At 55.3% G+C, this 25,168-nt stretch overlaps 8 protein-coding genes and 1 non-coding gene across 9 annotated transcripts; 5 read left to right on the top strand and 4 right to left on the bottom strand.

Annotated features, from left to right (window-relative positions):
* Window positions 1–701: 701 nt before the first annotated feature.
* BKA78DRAFT_296230 (mediator of RNA polymerase II transcription subunit 7) lies at window positions 702–1,527 on the top strand (the record flags this gene model as incomplete). Its single annotated transcript, XM_066886593.1, has 2 exons — window positions 702–959; window positions 1,012–1,527. The coding sequence occupies 2 exons, from the start codon at window positions 702–704 to the stop codon at window positions 1,525–1,527; spliced, it is 774 nt and encodes a 257-aa protein (XP_066743183.1).
* A 1,690-nt stretch (window positions 1,528–3,217) lies between these two features.
* Window positions 3,218–5,390, bottom strand: BKA78DRAFT_353446 (uncharacterized protein; the record flags this gene model as incomplete). The annotated part of the gene is made up of 4 exons (XM_066891561.1): window positions 3,218–4,453; window positions 4,499–4,908; window positions 4,955–5,282; window positions 5,382–5,390. 4 exons carry the CDS (start codon window positions 5,388–5,390, stop codon window positions 3,218–3,220), a joined length of 1,983 nt encoding a protein of 660 aa, XP_066743182.1.
* Window positions 5,391–5,686: 296 nt separating this feature from the next.
* Window positions 5,687–7,822, top strand: BKA78DRAFT_337067 (propionyl-CoA carboxylase-like protein; the record flags this gene model as incomplete). The annotated part of the gene is made up of 4 exons (XM_066890242.1): window positions 5,687–5,759; window positions 5,820–6,217; window positions 6,314–6,520; window positions 6,568–7,822. 4 exons carry the CDS (start codon window positions 5,687–5,689, stop codon window positions 7,624–7,626), a joined length of 1,737 nt encoding a protein of 578 aa, XP_066743181.1. The 3' UTR covers window positions 7,627–7,822.
* Window positions 7,823–8,180: 358 nt separating this feature from the next.
* BKA78DRAFT_296227 (uncharacterized protein) lies at window positions 8,181–10,093 on the top strand (the record flags this gene model as incomplete). Its single annotated transcript, XM_066886592.1, has 5 exons — window positions 8,181–8,366; window positions 8,426–8,596; window positions 8,661–9,106; window positions 9,139–9,972; window positions 10,036–10,093. The coding sequence occupies 5 exons, from the start codon at window positions 8,181–8,183 to the stop codon at window positions 10,091–10,093; spliced, it is 1,695 nt and encodes a 564-aa protein (XP_066743180.1).
* A 4,255-nt stretch (window positions 10,094–14,348) lies between these two features.
* BKA78DRAFT_353443 (uncharacterized protein) lies at window positions 14,349–17,830 on the bottom strand (the record flags this gene model as incomplete). The annotated part of the gene is made up of 3 exons (XM_066891560.1): window positions 14,349–15,856; window positions 15,905–17,598; window positions 17,646–17,830. 3 exons carry the CDS (start codon window positions 17,828–17,830, stop codon window positions 14,349–14,351), a joined length of 3,387 nt encoding a protein of 1,128 aa, XP_066743179.1.
* Window positions 17,831–18,061: 231 nt separating this feature from the next.
* Window positions 18,062–20,330, top strand: BKA78DRAFT_316070 (C2H2 type zinc-finger-domain-containing protein). The gene is made up of 3 exons (XM_066888601.1): window positions 18,062–18,444; window positions 18,507–19,920; window positions 19,977–20,330. The coding sequence occupies exons 1-3, from the start codon at window positions 18,344–18,346 to the stop codon at window positions 19,992–19,994; spliced, it is 1,533 nt and encodes a 510-aa protein (XP_066743178.1). The 5' UTR covers window positions 18,062–18,343; the 3' UTR covers window positions 19,995–20,330.
* An 859-nt stretch (window positions 20,331–21,189) lies between these two features.
* BKA78DRAFT_t115 lies at window positions 21,190–21,280 on the bottom strand. Its single transcript has one exon. It is a non-coding gene; the product is annotated as a tRNA-Cys (tRNA).
* A 1,047-nt stretch (window positions 21,281–22,327) lies between these two features.
* Window positions 22,328–23,981, bottom strand: BKA78DRAFT_296224 (uncharacterized protein; the record flags this gene model as incomplete). Its single annotated transcript, XM_066886591.1, has 5 exons — window positions 22,328–22,349; window positions 22,409–23,463; window positions 23,544–23,647; window positions 23,730–23,816; window positions 23,921–23,981. 5 exons carry the CDS (start codon window positions 23,979–23,981, stop codon window positions 22,328–22,330), a joined length of 1,329 nt encoding a protein of 442 aa, XP_066743177.1.
* A 418-nt stretch (window positions 23,982–24,399) lies between these two features.
* On the top strand, window positions 24,400–25,080 carry BKA78DRAFT_230064 (uncharacterized protein; the record flags this gene model as incomplete). Its single annotated transcript, XM_066883757.1, has 1 exon — window positions 24,400–25,080. A coding segment is annotated over one exon (681 nt), but the record flags the coding sequence as incomplete, so codon positions are not given.
* Window positions 25,081–25,168: the final 88 nt, after the last annotated feature.

The raw sequence follows: 25,168 nt of genomic DNA, 5'->3' as shown, positions 1-25,168 counted from the left end.
CCGAAGGGACTTGATACGAGGCAGTTCAATCCCGTGTCACTCCTGGCATGCGAGAGGACGTAGCAGCCGGATCACAAATGCCGCTCGGCGCATGAAAAGTGGTTCCGTCAATGGGTGTGGAGGTAGAAGTTGCATCGGAAAGCAGTAGCCAAGAGAGTCGGCCAGACTTTCCGTTGCAAACAGACGGATCTTTCGAGCATCTAAAGGGAAATTAGACAGCGACGTCTGTGCAAAGGATGGGAGACAGAGGCTGGAAAGATGTGGAAAATCATCAATGCATGGGAGACATGCGTGACATGGTAGCTGGTGGCAAAGCGAGACCAATAAGTCGCATGGCCCAAAGGTTTCCTGTTTGTGCATGAGGCTGCCAGCAAGGAGCTCGGAGCTGAAATTTATTGGCTTGAAATGATGAACCGTTAATGCAGAATGCCACAAAGAGTTGATGATCTTTGCTTCCTTTTGCCGCCGGAGATAACTCCCCGCTAGACGGTTAATTTTCGGCTGGTTCCTGGCTTACGGCCCAAGCTCCAAAGCTTGGCTGTCGATCTTCAACCTCAACCTCAACTTGACTTTCTGTTCTTCTGTGCTTTCGACTGAAACCCCTCCCGAAACACCCGGACGGCCATCCCCACGGCGATCTTACGACTAGGCTTGAGGAGCACGATACACCAGGATCTCAACCTACCTTCGACCATCCAAACATGGCCGACGAGGACGCGGAAAACGTGCTCAGCACACAGTGGCCCGCTCCACCACCGTTCTGGAAGCACTTTACGCCCGAGAACCGAGCGCGACTGAAGGAGCTCCAAGGCTCTGCACACGATGAGGATACTCAGATGAGCGGCTCTCAAGAGCCCAGCGATCCAAAGAATTTGGACCTTCCGCCAGAGCTGCGCTACCTGGTCCCACCACAACCGCCAGCCTCTGGAAAGTATCGCAGCTTTGGCGATCTATATGATGTGCGTTTCATGGCTGAAATGGGTAGACGCGTAAAGTGCTAATGTGGTGCAGATCAACGCGGAGCTGCCCTCGCTCAAAGACATGGGCATGGAGCAGCTGTATCCCTCACCTGCCGAACCCACCAGCCCGTCCGCGACCACGACCTCCCAACAAACGCTCGACCGCGCCTCGTTCCTTAAGCGCATGACGCAATCGCTCCTCCTCAACTTTCTGGAATATGTCGGCCTCATGAGCATCAACCCGTCGGAATGGAGCAACAAATTCAAAGACTTGGACACGCTTCTCATCAACTGCCACAGCCTGATCAACGAGTACCGCCCGCATCAGGCCAGAGCCAGCTTGATCATGATGATGGAGGATCAGCTGAGACGCAAGAAGGAGGAGGTTGAGGGCGTCAAGAAGATGGGCGAGAAGATTGAGGCTGTGTTGGCTGGCCTGGGAAGAGAAAGTATTGACATGGGCGATGCGGTGGAGGTAAAGGATGGAAAGAGTGATGCGAATGATCTGAGACGCAAGGAGCAGACGGTCGTTCTCAGGGCGTTGGACGACGAGTTGGCAGTGGATTGAAGAGAGTGCCGGGACACACGATGATCTGCTTGCTTGGAGTGATTGAAAGCCCCATCTGAGCGTCACCAGCTCCTTCAGGTCTTGTGAGAGGAAACTGCCTTGCCTGAAGTGCCGCGGCTGTCCAATCGCACCACTCAGCCGCTGGCAGAACCATACGGACACCCGATGGCTCCTCGCGCTTGGGCAGGCGTGATTGTAACATTTTACAAGCCTACGGTTCCTGAGGACTCATGACCGCCATCCAACACGCGACACGTGGGGCTCCTCTTGAGAAGCCTTCGTGCTGCTGCTCTCCTTGGCTTTGGACCGACCCCACCTAGAGACTGGGTTCTTTCTGCGTTTAAACAGAAAGGCGATGACGCCCCGCCAGGAATCAGCTCGCATAGAAATTCGAAGCGCTTCCATGGCACAGTAGCGAGAAGAGAGAAGTATGGGTTGGATTGGATTGGGAAGTCTGGGGACAACGATGTAGGTACCTTGACAATGCAAATGGTATCGTCCGTCCACAGAGCCACTGTCCCTCTCATCTCAAGCTCTTTATGCCTTCCTATCTTTCCATGTGCTCTTGGGGTAGTCTTTCATGTCTTTCCTCCTAACGCATGCTTCCGAAGACGCGTTGTTGCTCCGCTCCCGCTCTTACTCCGCCTCCACGTCCACTGATGACGTTGCTCTCCCAAGCTTCGTGGACGTATCTCCAAGGACAGTCAGGGCATCACGCACTTACCAGACGACACATCGACCGCGAAGCGCAAGAAGAGAGCAGACACATCACTGTCTTGGTCATCAGGCTGAGAAAACCTCCCGCGCACCGTCCAAGAAAGACACATCGTCCAAGACGGCGATGAGGGAGTGAGGCGGCCGGCCCTACGACGAACTCGATGACATCCTCTCCTGCTCGCAGCAACGAGCCCCAACGTCATCCACGCCTCGTCGCGGGCAGACACAGGCAGCCCGGGCTGGCCGGGGCAGCATTACATCACAACACACGCGCGGTAGACCCTCCCAAAACCTTAAACAAACCGACCAACCAGAGCGCGAGCGCAAAACAAAATCTCGAATTTTGCTACGTTTGAAGTTGCGGCGCGTTTGGCCGCCGGGCAGGTGCTGCCGGACCCTGCAAAACGAGCCGACCAACCAGAGGGCGAGCGCAAAGTGAAATCTCGAATTTTGCTACGTTTGATGTTGGGGAGGGCGGCTGTGTTTGGCCGGGTTGGGCGGGCGTGGGGCGGTGGTGGTGAGGGAGGGCAGGTGGTCGTGGACCCTGAAAACGGTGGACGAATGAGAGGGCGAGCGCAAAACGAAATCGCGATGCCCGTGCTTTGCGGCTGCGTTTGATGTTGAGAGGGCGCGTGGGGTTGGCTTGAATAAGGAAGGGGCCGTGGGCCTGGCAGGAGGTGGAAGGTGGAGGGCCAGGCGACTTTGAGAGGCCTTGCTGGTTACGACGTGGAGCCGCTTTCTGAGGAGGTAGTCTACATCTCTCCTTCAAAAGTGTCACTGTTTCTGTCCTCCGCTTCAAGATTGGCTGCAGTAGGATCAAAAGGTCGCTGCTTGGTCAGGGGATGTCACTGGCATTCCCTTCACCGTGCAAGAGCACAACGGCACTTGGGACGAGCTCCGCACCATCTTCTCAATGATGTCTATTCCAAGACCACCTCAAAGACGGTCCCAAAACTACATCAGAAATTCCCAATCACAACTTCGCCTTATCCCTACCCTTGTCCTCTTTACGCGTCTTCCCGTCCTCAACATCAACAACGCAAACCAGCCACCCTTCAGCGACCTCCTCGCCATCCTCCACTTCCGTCACCCAGTCCACGCGCCCGCGAACCGCGCTCCGCACCTCGACCTCCATCTTCATCTGCCGCACCACCGCCACCACGTCGCCCGGCGCCACGGTGTCGTCCACGTCGACGCACAGCTCGACCAGCGTGCCACCGAGGGGCAGCCCGATGTGCGACGGCTTGCGCGGGTCTGCGAGGGGGTGTGGTGACGCGGACGCTGAAGCCGGTGTTGACGATGCGGCGAGGGAAAGGGTGAAGGGAGTCGGCTTTCTGGTGCTGGCCGAGGTGAACAGGATTTCGGCGGCCAGGGAGGCGGGAAAGTCGTTGCGGAGGATGCGGATCAGCTCGAGGTGCTGGCGTTCGGGTTCGCTCTGGCGCTGCTCGCCAGTCGCAGCCGATGCCGGTGTGAGCTCAATGTCCCAAGCGTCGCCTTTGCGGAACAGCAGTGTGGACGCGCTGACGTTGGCCAGCGGTGTTGATGCTGCTTCTGCTGTAGATGCGGCCGTTGACGATAACGAGCTCAGCTGCGCAGTCTCCCGCGCTGCCAGAGCCGCCGAAATGCGCGTCCCCTCGGCGATGAGGGCGTCCTGGTGCGTTTCCAGCCACTGCGTCGAGCAGTTGCCTGCTGCAAAATCTTCGTGGGCCACGATGGCGCGCAGGACGCCCAGGTTCGTCTTGACGCCCTCGATGCGCGTGTCTTCGAGGGCTCGGCGCGCCTTGCGTCTTGCCTCTTCCCAGGTCGGCGCTGTGACGATGAGCTTTGCCAGGAGGCTGTCAAAGTCTGGAGAGACTGTCGCGACGTGTCCAGGAATCAGATGCGTGTCGACCCTGACGCCGTTGCCTGATGGGAAGCGAAAGGAGGTGATTTTGCCCATCGACAGGGCCCAGTTGTTTTGCGGGTCTTCGGCTGTGATGCGAAGTTGGATCGAATGGAGAGGCGGGTGTTCCGGGAGCGTTGAAAGGCCGCACGAGGAGATTGAGGCGCCTTGCGCCAGGAGCAGCTGCGTTTTGACGAGGTCAAGGCTCGATATGGATTCAGTGATGGTGTGCTCGACCTGGATGCGCGGGTTGACTTCGAGGAAGAAGAATTCGCCAAGCTGCGGGTTGACGAGGAACTCGAAAGTCCCGAGAGAAAAGTAGTTGACCTATCGAAGTCAGCGTCGTGGCCATATCAGAGCCGGACTTCTCACCTTCTCGGCAATGGCAATTGCAGCTTCAATAACTCGACCCACCAAGCCTCTATCCGAAATCGTGCTGGGCGCGATCTCGACCACCTTTTGATACCGCCTCTGGATGCTGCATTCTCTCTCCCACACGTGACGCACGCTCCCTTTTCCATCTCCAACGATTTGCACTTCGACGTGGCGGAATCCATCAACAGCAGCCTTTTCGGCAAACACTTGCCGCGACGGACTCTCTTCAATCGCACGTCTGGCTGCGCTCGACAACTCCTCGACACTCCTGATGAGACGGATGCCTCTTCCTCCACCTCCATCGACAGCTTTGACCATGATTGGAAACCCGACTCTTGCCGCAAACGCTTCGATGTCGTCGACGCTATTGGTTGGCTTTTGCAGGGCAGGACAGACCGGCACTCGACCTACACATGTCAAACCTACGACTGTCAATGAAGAGAAAAGTCATACATGCTTCTGCCAACGCTCGCGCTTTCAGCTTGTCACCCGTCTCTTCAAGAATTTTCGACCCAGGACCTACCACCATGACGCCCGCTTCGTCCCACATGCGCCGCGCAAATTCGGGACTTTCGCTGAGGAAGCCATAGCCAGGATGAACTGCATCTATTCGATGTCTCTTTGCAATCTCTACGAACTCATTGATGTCCAGAAATGAAGATGATGACGGCAGCTCGATCGCGTGGTCTGCGCCGAGCACGTGAGAGGTGTCGGACGAGGTGTACACGGCGTAGGTTTCGAGGTCGAGCTCTCGTGCTGCAGTCAAGATTCGAGTTGCTATCTCGCCTCTGCAATTCAGTTAGCTGGCAAAGATTGGATGCGTTTGGCAATTGGTTTGGTCTTGCCTGTTGCCAACGAGCAATCGTTTAATAGGGCGCACTTGCGCCATTGAGTATAAAAAGATGGACGATCTGTTCTCAATCCAATATCGGCAGCAGTCTCTGTCTAGCAAATAGCACAAAACAACAATGTCTTTCGGGAGGCATTTTGCACACAAGTAAGAAATGCGGTGGATGAGTGATCCATCGGCAACGGTGACGTGTGGGGTAGAGCGGCCGTGCAGGGACCGAGGCACTACTTCAAACCCCACCGCTTTATCCAACCGCACGTCACTCTTTAACGATCAAAATGTAAGAAACGCAAGACTGTCCGCTCCATCGGGAGCAATCTCAACCAGACATCGCCATGACGGGACATGATGATTCTAGCGGCAATCCCACCCAATCTGCTGCCGCGCGCCGGCTCGCCCAAGTCTCTGGTCATGTGTCGCAATCCAACGACCCCGAAGACAGCAATGAAAATACACCCAGCTCTTCAGTGTCAGGAGAAAAGACGATACGGCGCCGCCGCAAAGCGCGCAAGCAGTCGACCCTCCCCGCCGACTACTCAGACGTGCTATCCATTCTCTCCACGCTGCGCGCCATGGCATCCAATCCAACGCACCGCGGGTACGCGCGCCAAAAAGCAGCCGGCAAGCTCTGGGTGAGGGAGCGTGTTGACCAATTGCTCGACCCGGGATCTTTCAGGGAGGTGGGCAGCGTGAGCGGGACTGTCGAGTGGAAGCAGGTCGATGGCGAGAGGGAGGAGCCTGTGAGCTTTGTGCCCAGCAATAATGTACAGGGCTTTGGGTTGCTGGGAGGGCGGAAGGTCGTGCTTACCGCCGATGACTTTTCGTTGCGCGCGGGGCATGCTGATGGGGCAATGGCAGCGAAGACTGTGAGTTTTGACTCTCATTTTGTAAACGCGAGCTGTCTTACGTTGGTGCAGATATAATCTTTCAGGTACTTGCATTTACTGATATCTATCTCTTAGCTGTACATGGAGAAGCTCGCAGTGGCTTTGCAACTCCCCATGATCAAGCTTGTGGATGGCTCCTCGGGCGGTGGCTCAGTCACCACCATCATGGAACAAGGATATTCCTACGTCCCTCCCATGGTCGGTTTCGACGCTGTGGTTCAACAGCTCAACATGGGAATTCCGAATCTGGGTGCTGTGCTAGGTCCAGCCATTGGCTTGGGAGTAAGGTGGCCCTTTTGCCTGTCGTTTACTATGCTTACACAGCACAGGCTGCTCGGACTACTGCATGCCACTTCTCCGTCATGGCTGCAGACGTCGGATCACTCTTCAATGCCGGACCAAAGGTAGTAGCAAAAGCGACGTTTGAAGAAGGCCTCAGTCCGCGCCAGTTGGGAGGTCCTGGGATGCACTGCACAAATGGCACCATCGACAATCTGGCAGCCAATGAGTCCGACTGTTTCGATCAACTACGCACCGTGCTGAGCTACCTGCCTTCAAGCGGGACTCATATTCCTCCAGTCATTGAAATCTCGGACCCCCTGGACCGTCAGACACCCTCTCTTCGCACCGCAATACCTCGCGCCCGCTCCCGCGCATACAACCCCTTGCCCATAATCACGACGCTCGTAGACGCCTCTTCATTCTCCCAAATCGGACAGCACTGGGGACAAACCGCCATCACAGGGCTGGCGCGGCTCGGCGGCCATCCGGTCGGCATCCTAGCACTGAACCCGCTCGTCAACAGCGGCGCTCTGGATGCCGCAGGATCGCAAAAGCTCACTCGACACCTCAAGTTCTGCGACGTCTTCAACCTGCCCATAGTCCAGCTCGTCGACGTCCCAGGCTACGCAGTCGGCACGGCGGCCGAGCGCAGCGCAACCATGCGCCACGGCGTCGCGCTCGCAACGGCATACTACGCCACCAGCGTGCCCATCTTCTCGGTGCTCGTGCGCCGCGTGTACGGCGTCGCCGGCGCCGTCATGGTCGACAGCCGTGACCCGCAACACCGCGTTGCATGGCCAAGCGGGGAATGGGGCAGTCTGCCGTTGGATGGTGGTATTGAGGTCGGACATGCGCAGGAGCTGCGCGACGTCCAGACTGCGAAGGGCCAGAAGGCTCGCGATGAGCGGTACGCGGAGCTGGAGCAGCAGTATCGTCGCTTGATGAATCCGGTTCGGACGGCGAATGCGTTTGGTGTTGAGGAGATTATCGACCCGGCTGTCACGCGGCAGGTTGTTGGCGAGTGGGTGAGGCATATGTACGAGGTGCTGCTGCCGGAGAGGGTGCAGAAGAGGATCGTGGGGTCGCTGAGTCCGAGGTTCACGTGAGGTGTGATCGGCTGGGCTGGAGGGAGATGAGTAGGTGAGTGCGGTCTGAGCCACCAGCTCTTGCTAAGCGGCAGTGAGCTAAATCATCCGAAGGAGAAGATGTAGGTGGTTGATAACTTGCCATAGACTTCCTTTTTGTTGCTTGGCTGTACATTGACATTGTTCTTTTCAAACTCCTGTTTCCATTGTCAGTGACGCCATGTTTTAACACCGAGATCATTCAATTCGTCCCATCTTCCAAACCTCATGACCTGTTTTCCACCAAGTTCGCATCTCAAGTAGTTGTATGACGTTGAGAAGTTCTGTGTTGGTAGTTTCTGCGGTGCCTGAGGCCTCAGCGGGTTTGGTGCGTGGTGTGCTCTATCTGGTCTGCTTCTGGCAGGCGGAGGGAGGAGGCAGGTAGGTGAGCGGCCGCACCTTCCACCTCCGATGCGTCGCCCACGATGCGAGCCATTTTGCACGTAAACAGATTTTTCCTTCAAAATCTCTCTTGACTTTTTCCACCTCACACCACGAACTTTGCATTCACTTGAAGACTGTCAACGCCCATCGCCATGTCCGATTCCAACCCCCGAAGCTACAACGGGGTGCTCCTCGGCATTGGTCCATTTCTGAGGCACAGGGCAAACAAGTCAACGGCCGAAAGCTCGAGCACCGAGGAGTCCGCTCCCGCGGTTCTAGCAGCAAATCCTCAGCCCCAGCAGTCGCCTGGCAAGGGTGCCGCCTCGGCTGCCCTTGAAGTAAGTCTTCTGCCAGTTTCCATGGGTGAATCGTTTTAAATTGCTAACCGCCTGCTTAGGGAAGCCCAGCTGCTCGTCCGCGGACCGGTGCCGTGGATTCGCGCTCGGTGGAAGCAGAAAAGATGATTGCCGGTCAGATTGCAGAGCTGAGGGAAAATTTGGGCAACGTGAGGCTGTTGGAAGCACTCCTGGTCGAGCTCGGCGTCGAGCTCGGAACACCACTTCAGCAGGTATGTTCTTCTTCTTACACGCGGCCATATTGATTGCTAGTTACTGACTCAAGCAACTAAATAGAGCGATGAAGATCCTCAAGCCCCTACAATCAGCATACCACAGTCAGGACCCGCTCGCTCCAGTAGTCACTCTGGAGGTCCCCAGGCCTCTACAACGTCTGCAAGCCAGCCCACGGGTGGCGCATCTGGTTCCGCAAACCAAGACACGTCTTCCGCGAACGAACAGCCTGCGCCATGGGGCGTTCACAAGGAGTACGCGGACTGCTGCAAAAGCGAGCGCCGCAAAAGGGATAAGGCAATACGAGAACTGGACTTCTTTTGGGAACTACAGAGCCTGGATGCAGACGCCAAGCTCGGCATCCTAGGAGAGATACGTCCAACGGAAGCCCTACTGTACAAGGGACTGGGCGTTCACCAAAAGCCTAGCATTGATGAGTTTTTCTCGCAGCACTACTACGAGAAGGCAGACCGCGACTGCAGTTCAAGCTTCCTGACACAGCTCAGCTGGTTTTCTCAATTGCTTGCGGCGACCGGCGCAGTCGCGGACTCGAAATCCTCCGACACCATGCCAATACCCGTCAGATCTTGGACAACAATCACCCTCTTCGGGAGGTAATGGAACTCCTGTCATGCGACATAGAGAACGCTCTGCAAGAAGAGACTCTAGACAAGATCATCCTTCATCCTGCCCAAAGAGAATCGATCCGCCTCCATGACATTCGGAGCGGCATTACTGCGCTTGAGGAGGAGCAATTGGAGCGGTTGACGTCTGAAACGGTCCTGCCGGCTACTTTACGGGCTTGGGCGAAGACCCATGACAATGACGCTCATCATAAGCTGACCAAGTTGGCGACGATGATGAAGTTGCAAAAGAAAAAGCTTCGTCAGCTCTTCGAGAAAGTCAACATCGGTCTCTATGCCAAGCTACAAAGGCTTCCGCCCCGCGAGATACCCACGTTGCACGACCCCAAAGAGATACACATTGAAATGTCTTTCCACGGCAGCGATCGCCCTTTTGAATACACTGTCGAGTATCCTGGTCAAGAGTTTACCTACGAAGACATCATGCAGGGGGAACTTGCGCCCACCACACGCGCGGCTCGTCTGAAATTCCAGATTGCTCAACTGAAGGCGCGTTGCAAGAAACAGGAGGCTCTGATTTCAAAGTTCCTCCTACAGATTCACAAGAGCGCGATGAAAAGCACCAAAGGTCGGTTGATCAGCAAGAGGAACCACACGCGAGCTGTCAATGACTACATTCACAGCCACAAGGCGCAAGCGCAAGACCTCCACCGTGCACTTCTTCAGTCTGCACGCCTGAAGGCGTCCATCAAAATTCTCAAGTTCCACGTGCATTCCCATGCCGCCCCAATGTAAGTTTCCACCATCTTTGCTTGTCATTGAGGGACATTGCTAATCTTTCATTTCTACGACAGCCTTGGCCGCATTGAGTGGAAGGGGTTCAAGCGCCCCAACCCGGGTCTTGAATCTTGAGCGCACATTTCAGTCTCTTGTGACCTCGTCTCTACCCATCCCCGTCTACTTCCTTTCCCCATCCCCACTTTTCTTTTCCCGTCGCCAGGTCGGCTTCGGGTTCTGGAAGGCTACTATGTATAGGTGTACGCGTATTTTACACTCAGTGTGATGCGAAGGCCATATTTTGGCCACAGGAACGAGATTATCACCAAGTCAACCAGCGGAGCACGATCCCCAGATGTGCACCCACGTTTCGCTCGCTGGTCAGCGCGCTGAACTCGAAATGTGGAGCTTTCATCAGCATTTGCGGTCAATTCCGCTAAACGGCCTTACCGCACAGCACAGCTACCGGGTGCCCTGGTGCTCACTTTTCCCTCACGACTTCTTCTAAATTCCCCACGGATTGATTCGTGGCTCTTCTCGGCATTCGTTTACAGCTCTGGCTCGGCTCCATGCTATCCGACAACCTTCGTCGCTGCTTTCGCGGTCACGAATTTGCCATGTTCGAGATGGGTTGCGGTTCTGTTCGGTCTGGATTCTGGTTGCGATATTGTTTTGTTTTCAATTTTGCTTTGGGAGCACGAGTTAATGGGGGGCATGTGAGCTACCTTTGTCGCGGGACCTTCATGCCGGCAGCGCGACGACTTTGGTGGTGGCATGTGTAGGGCAAGGGCGATAGGCCTGGCACGAGTGCTTATCAGGTTGAGGAGAGGGTGGAGAAAGTCCTTGTTTTTCTGTACATAGTTATGAACCATTCCCATGTCATGAGGGTTTGCGGACGTGTGTGGCGCCGACAGGCTTTAAAAAAGCGTAAGTACTAGATAGAGGAGGCAGATCAGCTGCACGTTGGACTTGACTTGCCCGAACTACGGTGGCTGAATCCAGCAGAAGTGCAACTTTAGCAACAAGGGTCAGTTTATAATCCAAAAACGCCAGATCATTCAGCACCGGAACCCCAATCATCCACTGACTTCGGTTGTTGCCAGGGTGGTGTGGGAGGAAAGGCGTGACCATTAGCCTGTTTGGGATTACAACAGATGAAGAGTTCGATCCTAACGGGGGTAATGATATTTCTTTTTCATTTTTTGCCATCTTGTCCTTTTCGTTCTCGGTTGTGGCTCTGCTCCTTCCTTTGTTGTCCGGCTCCTCGCAGGCAGGCAGGCAGGCGCAACACTGACGCGCTGAGCGGTAGCCTACCTACGCCGCCCAGCTATACGACCGTTTTCGGGCTCGTTTGTAGTTTCGCTTCTTCCCCAAGTTTGCTCCCGTATAAATACGACTTTGGCCAGCTCAAAAAGTCCTCAAAGAGGCAGAATGCCCACGTCGATTCCCTCATCCGCCAGGTATACGCGCGATGCGCCACATAAAAGGCCGTCTTATCAACAAGACGAAGCTCGACCGTGCTGTTAAACAAGTCATCCATTGCCATCCGCACCAGGCACACATAATCCACCAAGCGCTTCCCAAGTTGTCGAGACTTAAGGCTACTGTAGAGATCGGGTACGGCCAAATCATCGCTTTAAGGCTAAGCTTCCAGAGCTGAGAAGGCACCGTGACAGACAAGACAGGCTTGTCAAAAGCTATATTCGCCAGATCCATTGCCGAGCCATCCAATACGCTGGAAACTGCCCCGTCACCGAGGAACAAGACAACTGTGCTATCAACCAATACATCAAAAGCCACAAAACTCAGGCTCGACAGCTTCATTGCGCACTGCTGAAATCGGCAAGGTTGAAACCTACCGTCCAGATGCTGAAGTGTCATGTACGCGCTCGAGAGTCGCCTTTGTAAGTTCTCAACCTTGCCTTTTCCTTCAACGATCGTTTCGCTGACATTCAATTTGTATTCAGTCTCCAAAGGGTTGAATGGTCCGGCTTCAAGCCTGTCGATTCAGGCCTGGAGGGCGACGGCCACTGAAGCCCCATCTACATTGGCGCCCGAACTATTCCGGTTGCAATCTGGGATATACTGCTATAAGTGCAGATAGTAAGCTTCCTTCCAAGCGGTTCAAAGACTTTGTTCACCGTAATCACTGACAGATCAGGGACAAAAAATTGTAAGGCGGTGACCACGTATATAAACCAAACAATCGAGACAGACTAGCACCGGAACCCCAATCGTCCGAGTGCGTGGCGTCATGGGAGGAAAGGCGTTGCCATTAACTTGTTTGGGAAGATGCTCAGTTCGATTCCAACAGGGGTAACGATATTTCTTTTTGCTTTTTTACTATCTTGTTCTTTCTGCCCTCGGTGGCCATCTGGCTCCTTCCTCTTCTAGTGGTTCTCAACGCCTCGCTTGCTGTCAACTAGTACATACACACCCACAAGCTAGTCGCTCGTCAACTCCACCACGCCTTGCTCAAGTCAGCTCAGCTCCAAGCATCCATTAGAATCGTCGGATTCCATATTCGAGCCCACAATGCGCCGTCGTAAGTCTTTCCCTTTTCTGTCGATATTGTGAGAGTTTGCTACCTCCTTGTCTGTGTGGCAGGCTCGGCCGCGCCAAGTGGAGCGGTTTCCAACGTCTTGATCCGGGTGTTTAACCCCCTCGCCGGCACACCGATTATGGTAGCCGAGCTAGATGCATTCAAAGCAAGACTCCTACGTCTTGATTTGTGACCGTGTACATTAGACCAATTCTCTATCGGACGCATTGATCATGGTTGGAAGGCCGCCTCCAATCTCCTTTCCCGTTTTTACGGCTTCGGCCACTAAGTCAATGGTAGTATCCTGCTCGAAACTGCTGTCGATTTCCCAGAAGGGCCAGTGTATGTACAATAAGGAGAAAAAGAGGCAGAAAGAGGAGATTTCGACACGGAGGCTTTGGGTGCTTGACAAATCGGAGTCAGCAAAGGCGCGAAGGTTGGTAGACACGAGCTCTTACTCCTAATGGGTTGTTGTAGCAGAAGCAGTGAATTGGGTCGACAAAGGAACGGAGCACAAGGACCGGTATTTTGTACATAGTAATGACACAATGTTTATACCAAGTGAAGTGCAAGGTGCGTGCAGAGAAGCAGCTTTAGAAACGCTCAAAAGACTACGAGAATCCGATGTGACCAATGTGCGCGTACGAGTCACAAGGAGGCGACGATGGACATGCAGATGTAAACCTGCCATTTGCCATCGTTGGTCACCACAGTACGTTTATTAACCTCAATCGCGAGTCCATCTGGCACCGGAACCCCAAGTGTCCCCAGTTAAGTCGCGTGGCGCTGTGGGAGGAAAGGCGTTGCCATTAACCTGTCTGGGATCGAAAGATGCTCTGTTCGATTCCAACAGGGGTGACGATATTTCTTTTGTCTTTTTCGCCATCGCCGGATTCACTGACGAGGTTGCTCGTTGACTGTAGGACGAGCTCGCTTTGAAGGCACATGGTTAGGGGAAGGATGGTGATGGTGTGCGCTGTTCTACAGACCAGGCGTGACTCGCCCAAAGCACCACCAAGCTCTGGCTTACTCTCAGCTGAAACAGCCATCACCTCTGAAAAGGTCAGTATATCAACCAAAAACCCCAGTCAGTTTCGCACCGGAACCCCAGACGTCGCCTATCCGTAAAAAGATGTGGCTTGCAGCGCCGTGGGAGGAAAGGCGTTACTATTAACTTGTCTGGAATCAAACGACATGAGTTCGATTCCAACAGGGGTAACGATATTCCTTTTGCTTTTTTACGAACACGCTCTTTTTGCCCTCGGTTGTCGTCTGGCTCCTCGCAGGCAGGCAGGCAGGCCGACAGGCAGGTGCAACACTGACACGCTGAGCGCCGTCCTGCGCAGACACTTGGACGCCTGCTGGACTGCAACCTCCGTCACCTCTGCCTTAGATAGCATGATGGTGCCATATCCATGGCGCGCGTACGCCTTCTGTTGCCTCCATGTCTGTAGTTAACTAATATCGCGGCCTGAGTGTCTCCCCGTGCTACCGCATCACTTGTCCAGCAGTTTGCGACGACCGGCTCTTTCCCGTCAAGACGTCAGCTTTGCAGAACTAACTACGTTACAGCAGCCTCCCATATGCGAGTACAATCAATCAGGAGGGAGCAGCAGCAGACAGTGCATTCAGTCTTTTGACGCAATGCACAGAGCGGCAGCAAGACTCGAGAATCGTCATGGATTCATTAGGAAATTCTGGTTCCACCTTCCAGCACCGTCACAGTGTGTTGGAATTGAAGGAAAATCTCGCTGCTCCCTTCTCCGATCCATCACATCACTCTGTCCCCTTGACCTCTTCATTTGATTGACTCAGCACTTCCCATTCCACCTCTCTTCCCATATGCACTCACGCCGCACCAAAACCCCTGGCATTATCCAACGCCACAATCAGCTTCCGCTCCAACTTCTCCTTGGTCTCATACTGCGGCAGCAGCAAACGACCAAAACACGTGCTGCTAGTCGGCAACTGCTCGCCATCGGATCCATTGCGCTGAATCCAAAACATCAAGCTGCCAATACCGGCAACAGGGACGCGGTCGCTGGCCGTGACAAACTCGAGGAGCTTGCGCTTGCGGTCCTGGTCCCAGGCGTGGACGACGGCCCAAAAGGCGCGAATGACGGCGTGCGAGGCGCTGTAGCCGCCGTCGTAGCGCGTGACCCGCTCGAGGGCGGGCGTGTCGACGAAGAGGTGGCCCTGGACGATGTCGCGGAGGAGCGAGGGGCGCGTGTAGAAGAGGGCGAGGTGGGAGGGGGGCAAGCAGGCATCGAAGCCGCGGGTGAAGGCTTTGAGCTGCGGTGCAATGGAACGGTACGTGAGCCACTCTTTGTAGTCGTCGACAAAGGCGGCGCGGTTGGAGTTGGTGACGAGCGGCGCGTCCGGATCCGTTGGCGGCCAGTTGATGGTTGGGTTGCGCGATGTGAGGGCTGACGGGTCGACGTCTTCGACGTATGTGAGTATTTGGCTAAGCGGTGCCAGCTTGTAATCGGGACCCGTTGCTGCCATGTTGATGTTGAGGAGCAGCCCGCCGGCGTCGATGCTGAAGACGTAATCGCGGCCGAGAATGTCACCCACCTCTTCCTTGCAGTTGAGAATGAACTTGAGGCTCTGGTTAATCTCAGGCCACCCGTCTGCGATGAATTGAGTCGTCCTGTCTCGCATTGTGAGGCGGCAGTATAGGGCCATGGGGAACGAAACGGGGAGAGTGATTCCATTGCAGATTGCGATGGAGAAGAGTAGACCGATGAGCTCGAAGCGCGCAAGTGGCTCGGGAGACATGGGTCGAAACCAGGCCATGTGCGTCTGCGGGTCGACGGTGAACATGCCGTTGTCGGGGTTGAATGCTTCGGCCAGAGCAACCCTGAAAAACTCTTGCGCAACGCCACCTTGGTCTACACCTTGTTCTCCCTCATCCTTTCCCATACGGACCTTGAGGGGGAGCATCAGCTGCCGCTTCTCCAAGCCCCACAGCTGGTTCAGTGTATCCTCGAGGACGTGGCTTCTCCTCACGTCCAGTGTCAGATATCTACTCGACGCAACAGAGTAGTGCTCTTCGAGGTAGCGCTGCCAGGTGTGGTTCAAGAAGTGTCTCTTGAATCTTTCCTGGATGTGGAAGTTGTTTCCGGCGGTTGTGAAGTGCTTGGACATGTTGGAAAAGTTGAGAGCGCGAAAGTACGTAAGTAGGGTATCGTTGCTGAAAAAGAATGGGTACTGCAGTATGTGACGCATGTTGGGGTCATCTCGGCGGTCAGAATAGCTAGCGATGATCTCGACTGCGTCAATCTTGGGCCGGAATAAGCTGGTTATGGCGAGCAAGCTATCGCCATTGTACATGAAGTTTTCCGGTCTAATTTCTGCTGGGACAGGAATCAGTATCGACCGACTGAATATGCCAACAAACTTACACATGCAAAACAAGCATTCCGCAGCAGAGCCAAATGCGTCCCACCGCTTAACTTCATGCTCGCCGCGCCATGTCTTTAGGCATAGCTCTTCTAACCAACGCCTCCACGAAAACATGAGAACTCCGTCCCACCCACGTTTGCCTAGAACAAACACTGTTCGACACTGGGTGATATGCATGAAGATCAGGGAGTAGGGCGATTTCAGTGTCGACGACGGGATGGTGTTTTGATGCATTTCGAAGAAGCACTGCCGGGCGCTTATTGCTCGCACGAGGCGAGTGGCAAGTCTCAGTGCAGGCTCGTACTGGAACTGGTCTGGAAGGGTTTGCTTATTGGCTAGAAGGTTGCGGAAGAGAAAAGTGCGCCAATCGTCCCCATCTCGAAAAATAAGAGCAGTCAGAGCATGAATGCAGATCATGATGATATGCACGGCGTCCTCGTCGGATACGTGGTGAGTCGCTTTGCTTGCATTATTGTGTTGCGAAAGGCGCAGTGTCTTTGCGTCCTTGCCTTTGGCGCCTTTTCGAATCTTTAGCTCAGGAGGCGCAACAAACAAGCACTCGAGACTCTGCCACAGACTGTCGAAAACGAGGGCACCATTAATTTCTTGCCAACCCTGGAAGGCACGATTCATCTTTGCGGGGTGGATGTGCGGCAGGAGGCTTAACCGAGTGTCCATCTCGTTGCGGAAGGATGCAATCAGCGTCTTTGGATTGCTGAGGCACTGATGAAGGCACTCGTCGACAAAACTCCATCGTTTTTTGCAAGAGCCATATCTCGGCATGCTGTCAGGCAAATGGATTTGCAGCTCAGAATCTCTTTCAGCGAGAGCAATGCGTTTCAAATCCTCCATGATGGCGTATGACAAATGTGTCGTGGTGAATTTGGTCCGATCATACAGCCAGCTGTCTCCGCGAGAGTCCTTGGAAGAGCCTGGGTTCTCCCCTGAGCGCGTCGACGGTCGAGGATGAGTCTGCTTCGGCGTTTTCTTCGAAATCTGAATGTCCAACTTTTGGCTCCATTCTCCATTCGGAGGGCGCTCTTCAGGGCTCGCGGATCCGTTTGGTGTAGGCAGGGCTGTGTTTGGATCCTCAAGACTTTTCTTCGGCATTGGATCTTCCCAGCTTTTTGGGGTTCTTGTCGCCAGCACCGCAGTTTTCCGAGCAGGATGGCCATTCACCAGCGACGACTTGGATGAACGCGATGGCAATGTAACCTCTATTTGCGTATTTTGAGATGTGGATGGTCTGCTTGGAGCATTTCCAGTTTCTGGCGGGCTTTGAATTGTAGTTTCGCGGCCTGATTCTGTCAAATATTCGAAACCGGCTTCGATTTTGGGAGCGTTGTCTCCAGCTGCGGTGCTCTCCGGACTTGCCAGCCCATTGCGGCCAAATTGATTCAACGTGCGGGCGACTTTTGTGCTGTACAGATTCTGCAGAAACGACCGATGGTCTATTCTATTGGACCGTCCATCGCGCAATTCCACAGGCCGTATCCATTGTGAAGGAGCATCTATAATATCGCAAAGACCAGATTCCGGGTCGTCTTGACTGGCCAAGTGGTAGGCAAGAGCTCTGGCGGCGATGGGAGTTGGGCGTCGTAGTGGTTTCGATGTGTCGCGTTTGACGCAGCTGAAGCATGTAGGTTTGGTGCAATTTGGATTGTCGCAGCCATAGCGTATCTGCAAGGTGTACCTTTGACAGGTTAGGGAGGCGCTTGTATAGCTGATGGATGTGCTTACCTGCGGACCAGAGACTGGAAGCTAGCAAGACGCGTAGCACCCAAGTCGCGGAAGCTTAACTCGCGCGAGTCCAGCATCCGTGAGCTTGCCAGCAGACGGCGCCACGGGTCCTTTGCAATAATGTCGGCAAGCTGCTGGGTGCCGCCCAAGAGCTGCGGCGGCGACCCGCGCGCATCGGTCGTCATCTCATCTGGTGGCTGTGGTTGTCGAGGAGGGGTGGCACGCTGGCCAGACGCAAGAGAGCGGTAGTTTGAGTGAGAATAGCAAGAAGAACGAAAGACGCGATAGACCAACTGAGAGGTAGGTGGTTGTTGTAGCAGAGATGGCAGTGCGAGCCGAGCGGAGGAGATCAGTCAGCAAGGGTCACCGGCCAGACGTCATGCAGCCAGCTCAGCCCTACAGACAGACCAAAGTTGGACCGCCGGCACTGAAACTATCATCGGCTCGCGCTCGCCACAAGGTCTGGCCGGTCCTGAAATAATCCCACCGCTTTTCCTTCGTCCACCCCATCACCATCCCTTTGATTCTCCCCAATCCCTCCATTGTGTCGACCTCACGGCAATCCCCCGCTGTCGTCGCGACTCACCGTTCGCCCGCTGGCCCCTCCAGCTTCTGAATCGCCGACCACGACTTTTCCTCCGCCCACTCTCGTCACCTTCCTTGCACAGCACCCGGACGAGGCTCAACCGCCAGACGCCATGGCTTCCAATCAGTCGTCGCACCCGTTCACCTGCAACACCTGCCAGGTCGCCTTTCGGGCCAGCGAGCTGCAGCGCGCGCACATGCAGACCGACTGGCAGTGAGTGATTTTCGGCCTTGATTTTGTACCGTCCGACATGGCTGACCGCTCCTCCTCCAAAGCCGCTACAACCTGAAGCGTAGAGTTGCCTCGCTGCCTCCTCTCTCCTCTGAGATCTTTGCCGAAAAGGTCCTTGCGAACAAGGCATCTGCCGCCGCCACTGCCGCCCGCGCTCAGTATGAAAAGTTGTGCGGCGCTTGCCAAAAGACCTATTTTAGCGAAAACGCCTACACGAACCACTTGAATAGTCAGAAGCACCGTCAGAATGTCGCAAGGGCATCCAGGAAGGATGACGACGCATCATCAGTCATGAGCTCGACCTTTTCGCTGGGAGAGACTGTAGACTCGGCTTCTACCGCGCACCCAGACAGAGATGCCGATTCTGAGGTGTCCGATGTTGCGGATGGGCTTCAAAATGCTACCTTGGAGGATGGCCAAGCCGATGGCGCAAGGGCGACTACTGTGACGGTGGATGCGCCGTCCACCAAAATCGAGCCGCCCAAAGACGTCGTCTACTGCTTGTTCTGCAACTTCCGCTCGCCAACGCGCGACCTCAATCTCGGCCACATGCAGCGCTTCCACGGCATGTTTATTCCCGAGCAAGAATACCTCGACGACCTCGACGGCCTCTTGCGCTTCTTCTGGCGCAAGATTCACGAATTCTGCCAATGTCTCTACTGCAAAAAGATTGTCTACACGGCAGCAGGCATCCAAACCCACATGCGCGATCGCGGACACTGCAAGATTGCCTACGAAAACGAGGACCAGATGCTCGAGATTGGAGACTTTTACGACTTTACGCGAACCTACTCGGACGACGAGGAAGGCTCCGTCACCGAAGGCGAGGACGGCGAAGGCGGCGACGACGGCTGGGAGACGGACAGCAGCGTGTCAGATGTTCCCACGGACGAGATCACGTCGGTCCCGATTGATGACCGCTCGCACCGGTACGCAAAACTCGGCCAACACCGCCACCACTCGCACGCAGATCCGCGCCCGCACAAGGCGGCTGACGGCTACCACAGTCACGCGCACTCGGGCCCGCGAGCCGTCTACCACGACGAGTACGAGATGCACCTGCCGACGGGCCGCACCGCCGGCCACCGCTCACTGCGCCACTACTACCGCCAGAACCTGCGCAGCTACCCCTCGGCGGCCGAGCGCGCGGAGCGCCTTGCCATCGAAGAGGCTCAGGCTCTGCGCAACACGTCGTCTGGAGAAGACGACGACGAAGACGACGATGCCGAGGGCGGCGTCCAGCTGGAGCCCGGCCGCGGCCAGCTCGAGCGCGGCAGGGGCCGCAACCGCGACAGGCAGGTCATGTCGCGTCCCGAGAGAGGCCTCGTTGGCGTCACGGATACCAAGAAGCGGGAAGTCAGGGCGGCCGAGCGGAGAGAGACGAGAAAGGCGCAGCGCGAGCAGGCGAGGTCCGAGTGGACCAAGAACAAGAAGGGCAACTTCCAGAAGCACTTCAGGGTGAGATCGAGCAATTTTTTGTCAGAAAAGGAGGCATTCCAGCTAACATCGTACAGGACCCGCTCCTCCAGTGATCGCCTCACGCAACAGATGGCAGGGTGTTTTTTCGTATTGGTGGTTTGCCGGATGTTTCGTGCCTTCTTTTCGATGCATGTTGCAGATTCAGGAGTTGCATGTTTAGGGGTGGCGTCGATTCTTTTGCACGAAGGGGTGAGGGTTGATTGAGAGAAAAGAACCGAAAGAAGAGAGACAGCCTGCCAGCCCAGCTCTCCTGGGCTACACAGCACGTGGGTACGTAGATGGTGCATGGGGAGAAGCGTCTGGGTAGAGAAGACAGACACATACAAGGTGCTGAGGGGACGGGGGGTCTACATATCATTCCTTTCGTATAAATAAACGTCATTGCTGCAGTTGTTATGTCCCGCTTTCTTCGTGGTGCCCGCTTTCTTCGTGGTGCCCGCTTTCTTCGTGGTGATGTTGGTGGTGGCACAGTGGTGATGGTTGATGGTGGTGTCCACAATCACCGCCCCCTGAACCCTGCATCCACTGTCTCGCGATCCAACTTCCTGGGTCCCATCTACCCCTGAGCGCACCTAGGACCCCCTGGGCTCCGCATGTCTGCGATCGCAACTAGCGGCGCGTCTGGGCGGGTTCTGCTTGCTGTCCTCATCTTCCGTTGCGTCATCATCTCCTGTTCCGTGTTCTGACATTTTCAACGGTCAAACAAAGAGACATGTTGCAATACTCAGGGGAGAGAGTTGCTTTATTGCGACTACATCATCGAACAACGCTTCCTATATGCATAAGGACTTCTTTCTCCCTTAGCTCTCTGCTAGCCCACACAAGCTGACCGACCTACTTTTTCTCAAGTCTCTCTTTCCATCTGACGCCTGTCGCATGCATGCTACGCGCCATCGTTTGGATTTTAAACAGCGCTGATTCTGCACCGCAAATTGAACAAAGACAACCACAATCCAAAGCATCACATTGCATTACAATCCCCATCCATCACTCCCTGCCACCTCCACACTTTACATCCACCAGTTGTCCACCCCCCTTCCCATCGTCCGGGCATCCACACCCCATCATCATTACATATTTCCAAAAACTTCACGCCGCCGCGTGTCCCTCACAGACTCGCTCACACCCAATCCTCCTCCTCCTCTGTGCTAAGACCCACATTCCGCGCATCCGCGCACCCACCACCACCCCACTCCACAAGTGAATGCCAACCAAAAAGAATGGAACACTGCAAAAGACAAAAGACGAAGCAACGACCCGGGATTGAACCGGGGACCTCGGGATAACTGCTGTGTTGTGGTCACTGCAATCCTGCGCTCTGCCGCTGAGCTATCGCTGCTATCTTGATTTTGAGACCGGCTAAATCGCACTATAGTCTGAGTTTTTCTTTTTTGCAGGGGCTGTCCTGCAGATTGATGCCTCTTTTTCCTCCGTTTTTTTCCAACACAAAGAAAGTGAGAGATGGATAAGCGAGGGCGGGCGAGGGGCTTAACGCCGACTACCTTATCTCGGCCGCATGACTAGAGGGAGGACGGGGCGGAGGGGACCTTTGTTGTGTACATTTCAAGAAGCAAGGGGGCGGCGGGGTAGCGAAGCAGAACGCCCAGCGGGGAAGCGACAGCGACGGTCCCGCAACATCACCACAAGCCCAAGTAGAACTCTGACTGCCGCATGTTCACACGTCCACCAAGCGCCAAAAAAAAAAGAGGCGGCATATCTTGGAAGAAAGATGGAAAACGCACGGCGCTCGTCAGAATAGCTGACACCGCAATATGGCAACTGATCGTGTCAATGTGAGGCGAGCGTGGTGACTCAATACCGAATCACGGCAGACTGCCATGTCATCTTTCAATCAAGCTACCATTTTCAGGAGATGTTGTTTCAACGCCAACGAATCCAATTCGAAAACACGCATGAGAGGTGAAATCAAGGAGTAAAATACACTCGTGGCTATGCAGGACCCGTGGACCGGAGCGGATGCGACTGGTAGGTGGTAGTTGAATGGAAGACGGAGACGCCTTGCTATGCCCCGAATGTGCCGTTGAAATGAACAAAGAAACGCGAAATCGCAAAAACAAGCCAAAATCGGAAAAAGGAAGGAGATGAAAAATTGGAAATGGTAAAGAGATAGTAATATGTACAGTGAGTAAAAAAGACCAGGGTTCTATCGATGGGCGCAGTGGGACAAGGGGATTCGTGAGTGGGAAAATAAGATGCAGTGCTTCTTTCCGTGCGCGTCAAAGACAGCCGTCAAGCTCGAGTAACCATTGATGTGCATGATTGACCGTGGTATAGATGGGGTGGGGATGAAAAGTTCAGACTTTGGGGGTATCAAGCAGAATTTCACAACCAATCGGTGCGCTGTGTGGGACGCCGTCCGTCGCTTTTACACCATTTCCACGTAGTTGCTGCAAAGACAGTGTTAGCATCGTGTCAGATGATTTGCTTGCTGCGGCAGAATACGTACCTTGGGAAGATGCCCTCCCGATCTCCGATACGACCCGACCACCAATCGGTGGCATTTTCTGTCTTCTTGGTCACGGTGATGATGTCACCCTTTTTGAAACCCAGGTCGCCCGGTTGGTCGGGGTCAAACGTGAATTTGGCGATTGCTTGATCGGGACCCAGCATCGACTTGCGGAATTGCGGCTTCGGCGCCGTAGGCCTGCCGGGTCCAACCTTTTTGCCGTAAAAGGAGTCGCCAGAACCGGTACTAATGGCACGAGAGCGACGGTCCATGTTGTCAAAAGTCTCGTTGGGGTTTGCGCGGGTAGAGAAGGACCGGTTGATACCGGTGTTTTGGGGAGAAGGGCGGTCATAAACCTCATCCGTCCAGGTGGACGAGCGAGAAGGCGGGCCAAAGTCGTTTGTGGATCCAGTGCGGTGGCCGCGGACGCCCTCGCCCATGGCCGAGCCACGACGTCCTTGCCAGACAACATCTTCGTGCGAAGAGTCGTAAATCGGCATGTCGTTGTACATGGAGTCCGACGCAGACCCAGTACCAGCAACACCGGCAAATACGCGCGAGTTGAGCACGCGCATCAAGGGGTCAGCCGCCGGAGGAACCGGAACGTTGCCCTCGAGGAGTTGTCGAGCGGTCACTCTACGACCGTACAGCTTCTCGTTGGCATCGCGGCGCTCAATGATGGCGCTGCCCTCCAAACTGACACCGGCAAACAGACCCTTGGTCTTGGAGTATGCGAAAACACCAGCGACGCCCTTCAAGCTTGCTGCTCCAGCCGCTTCGGCGTTGCGGCCAACGGGTCCAGCAGCAATTGAGACGTTACCACCCAAGGTCAGCGAACCCGCCTGCGAAAATGTGCGTACGGCCGAGGCATCGTTGAGGATGAAGACGAAGTCGGTCAACTCGAAACCAATCTGGCCACCGAATCCACCCCCAACGGTTCCAATGGCCGAGGGCGCTGACCAGCTGCCATCCGGGAGACGCGCGACGACGATACCAGAGCCAAAACGACCAGAGCCCAGGAAACCAGCCTTGAGGACGGTCAAGACGGCGAGACCCTATCGGAGGTGGTTGTTAGCGTCTTGTGCGAGGTTGTGTTTTGGAGGGCGGTCGAGCGGGTGCAGCATGTGAGACATACTTTTGCATTGGCGAGGATCTGAGGCGGAATGATCTTATCGGGACCAAACGATTGACGGGGGTCGACGAAGGAGGCGAGGATTTTTCCCGTCTTCTTGATTTCACCTGCAGAGGAGATTCAGGCGTCAGCGTGGGGCGACGTCATGGCTTCAGCCGGCCGACAGCGGGGCATGGAAGGAATACTTACTGCCGACGGAAGAGGGCAGAGGGTTATGGAGACCGAGCGGCATTCTCGAGAGGTGGAAGAGGCGGCGAGGAGGGCGATATGGGAGGACTACAGGTCGGTTTTGTAGGTGGTGGAGGAGAGAAGTGGTGTTGGAGACGAGCGGGCGACGTTGTGGTCAGCGAGCGCGAGCGAGCGGGTACACATAAGCAAACCATCCGCGAGAGCCGGCTGCACTGCACAGGCACAGGTGATGCGCCACGACCTCAGCCCCATTATTGCGAAGACACTCTCAGATTCTGCCTGTCAGCATCACCCATCGACAATTACAACACGATGACTTTTCGTCGCCATGCGTCATTCATCTTGGCGACAGGGTCACTGCCTGCGCCACGCCTTTACTTTTGCTGCGCGCCCGCCGGCCATCGCGCACTGCCGAGCGTCTGCTCTTTGTGGTGTCTATGTACATTGTGGCAGCTGACAGCGACCAACCAGTGCATCGCAAAGGCGCCTTATTCCAGCTATATTCGACCAATGTCCAGCAGCGTGGCTACCACTCCCCACACCATGGCGCCATGAACTGCCGCCTACGACTCAAGATGCGGGGCACCTCCGACTCCGCATCTCAATACTAATCCCCAGCCCAGAGATATAATGGCGAAGGCAAACGGTAGGTTCAATATCAGCAGCCATCATGAGCAACCCAGTCGCCATCATCACTGGAGCGTCCTCGGGCATTGGCCTGGCTTTGACCCAGCATCTGCTCTCCAAAGACTGGCACATTGTTCTTCTTGACCTAAACTCACCCCCGCCTTCCGCCTCACTTCCCAAAGACGCGACTCTGTTCATACAATGCGATGTATCCTCGTGGGATTCCCAGTCCAGCGCCTTCGCCCGCGCATTCGAATGGCGCAAGCGAATCGACCTGGCGGCTCTAAACGCGGGCATTGACGACCGCGACGACATCTTCAACACGCTCCCTGCGCCCAATGGCTCGACGATGCCGCCGCCGCCCACCAAACCCAACATGAAGACGCTTGATGTGGACCTGTATGGCGTCTACTACGGCATCAAGCTGTTTGCGCATTATGCCTCGCTCTCGCCGTCTTCAAACAAGGACATTGTCGTCACCGCCTCGTCCGCCGCCCTCTACCCTCTTCCATCCGTCCCGCAGTACTCGACTGCCAAACACGGCCTTCTCGGCCTTGTGCGAGCGCTGGCGCCCAACGCCGCTGCGCATGGCTTCACCATCAACGCCATTTGCCCAGACATGATCCAGACGGCCCTGGCTCCCGAAGGCCTCATGGAGAATTATCCGGCTCACGCCAAGACGCCCATGTCGTCCATGATGCGGGCGTATGATGATTTGATCGGGCTCGGAGCCGGTGGGATGGAAAAGAAGAATGGCAAGGTGCTCGAAGTCGTGACTGACCAGTTGATATACAGGGATGGCCCGGAGCCGC

The sequence above is a fragment of the Phyllosticta capitalensis genome (assembly GCF_038381095.1).
Source record: "Phyllosticta capitalensis strain CBS 128856 chromosome Unknown BKA78scaffold_6, whole genome shotgun sequence".
Classification (NCBI taxonomy): Eukaryota; Fungi; Ascomycota; class Dothideomycetes; order Botryosphaeriales; family Phyllostictaceae; genus Phyllosticta; species Phyllosticta capitalensis.
The sequence above is the reverse complement of the archived record's forward strand: the minus strand, read 5'-3'. Positions and strand labels throughout refer to the sequence as shown.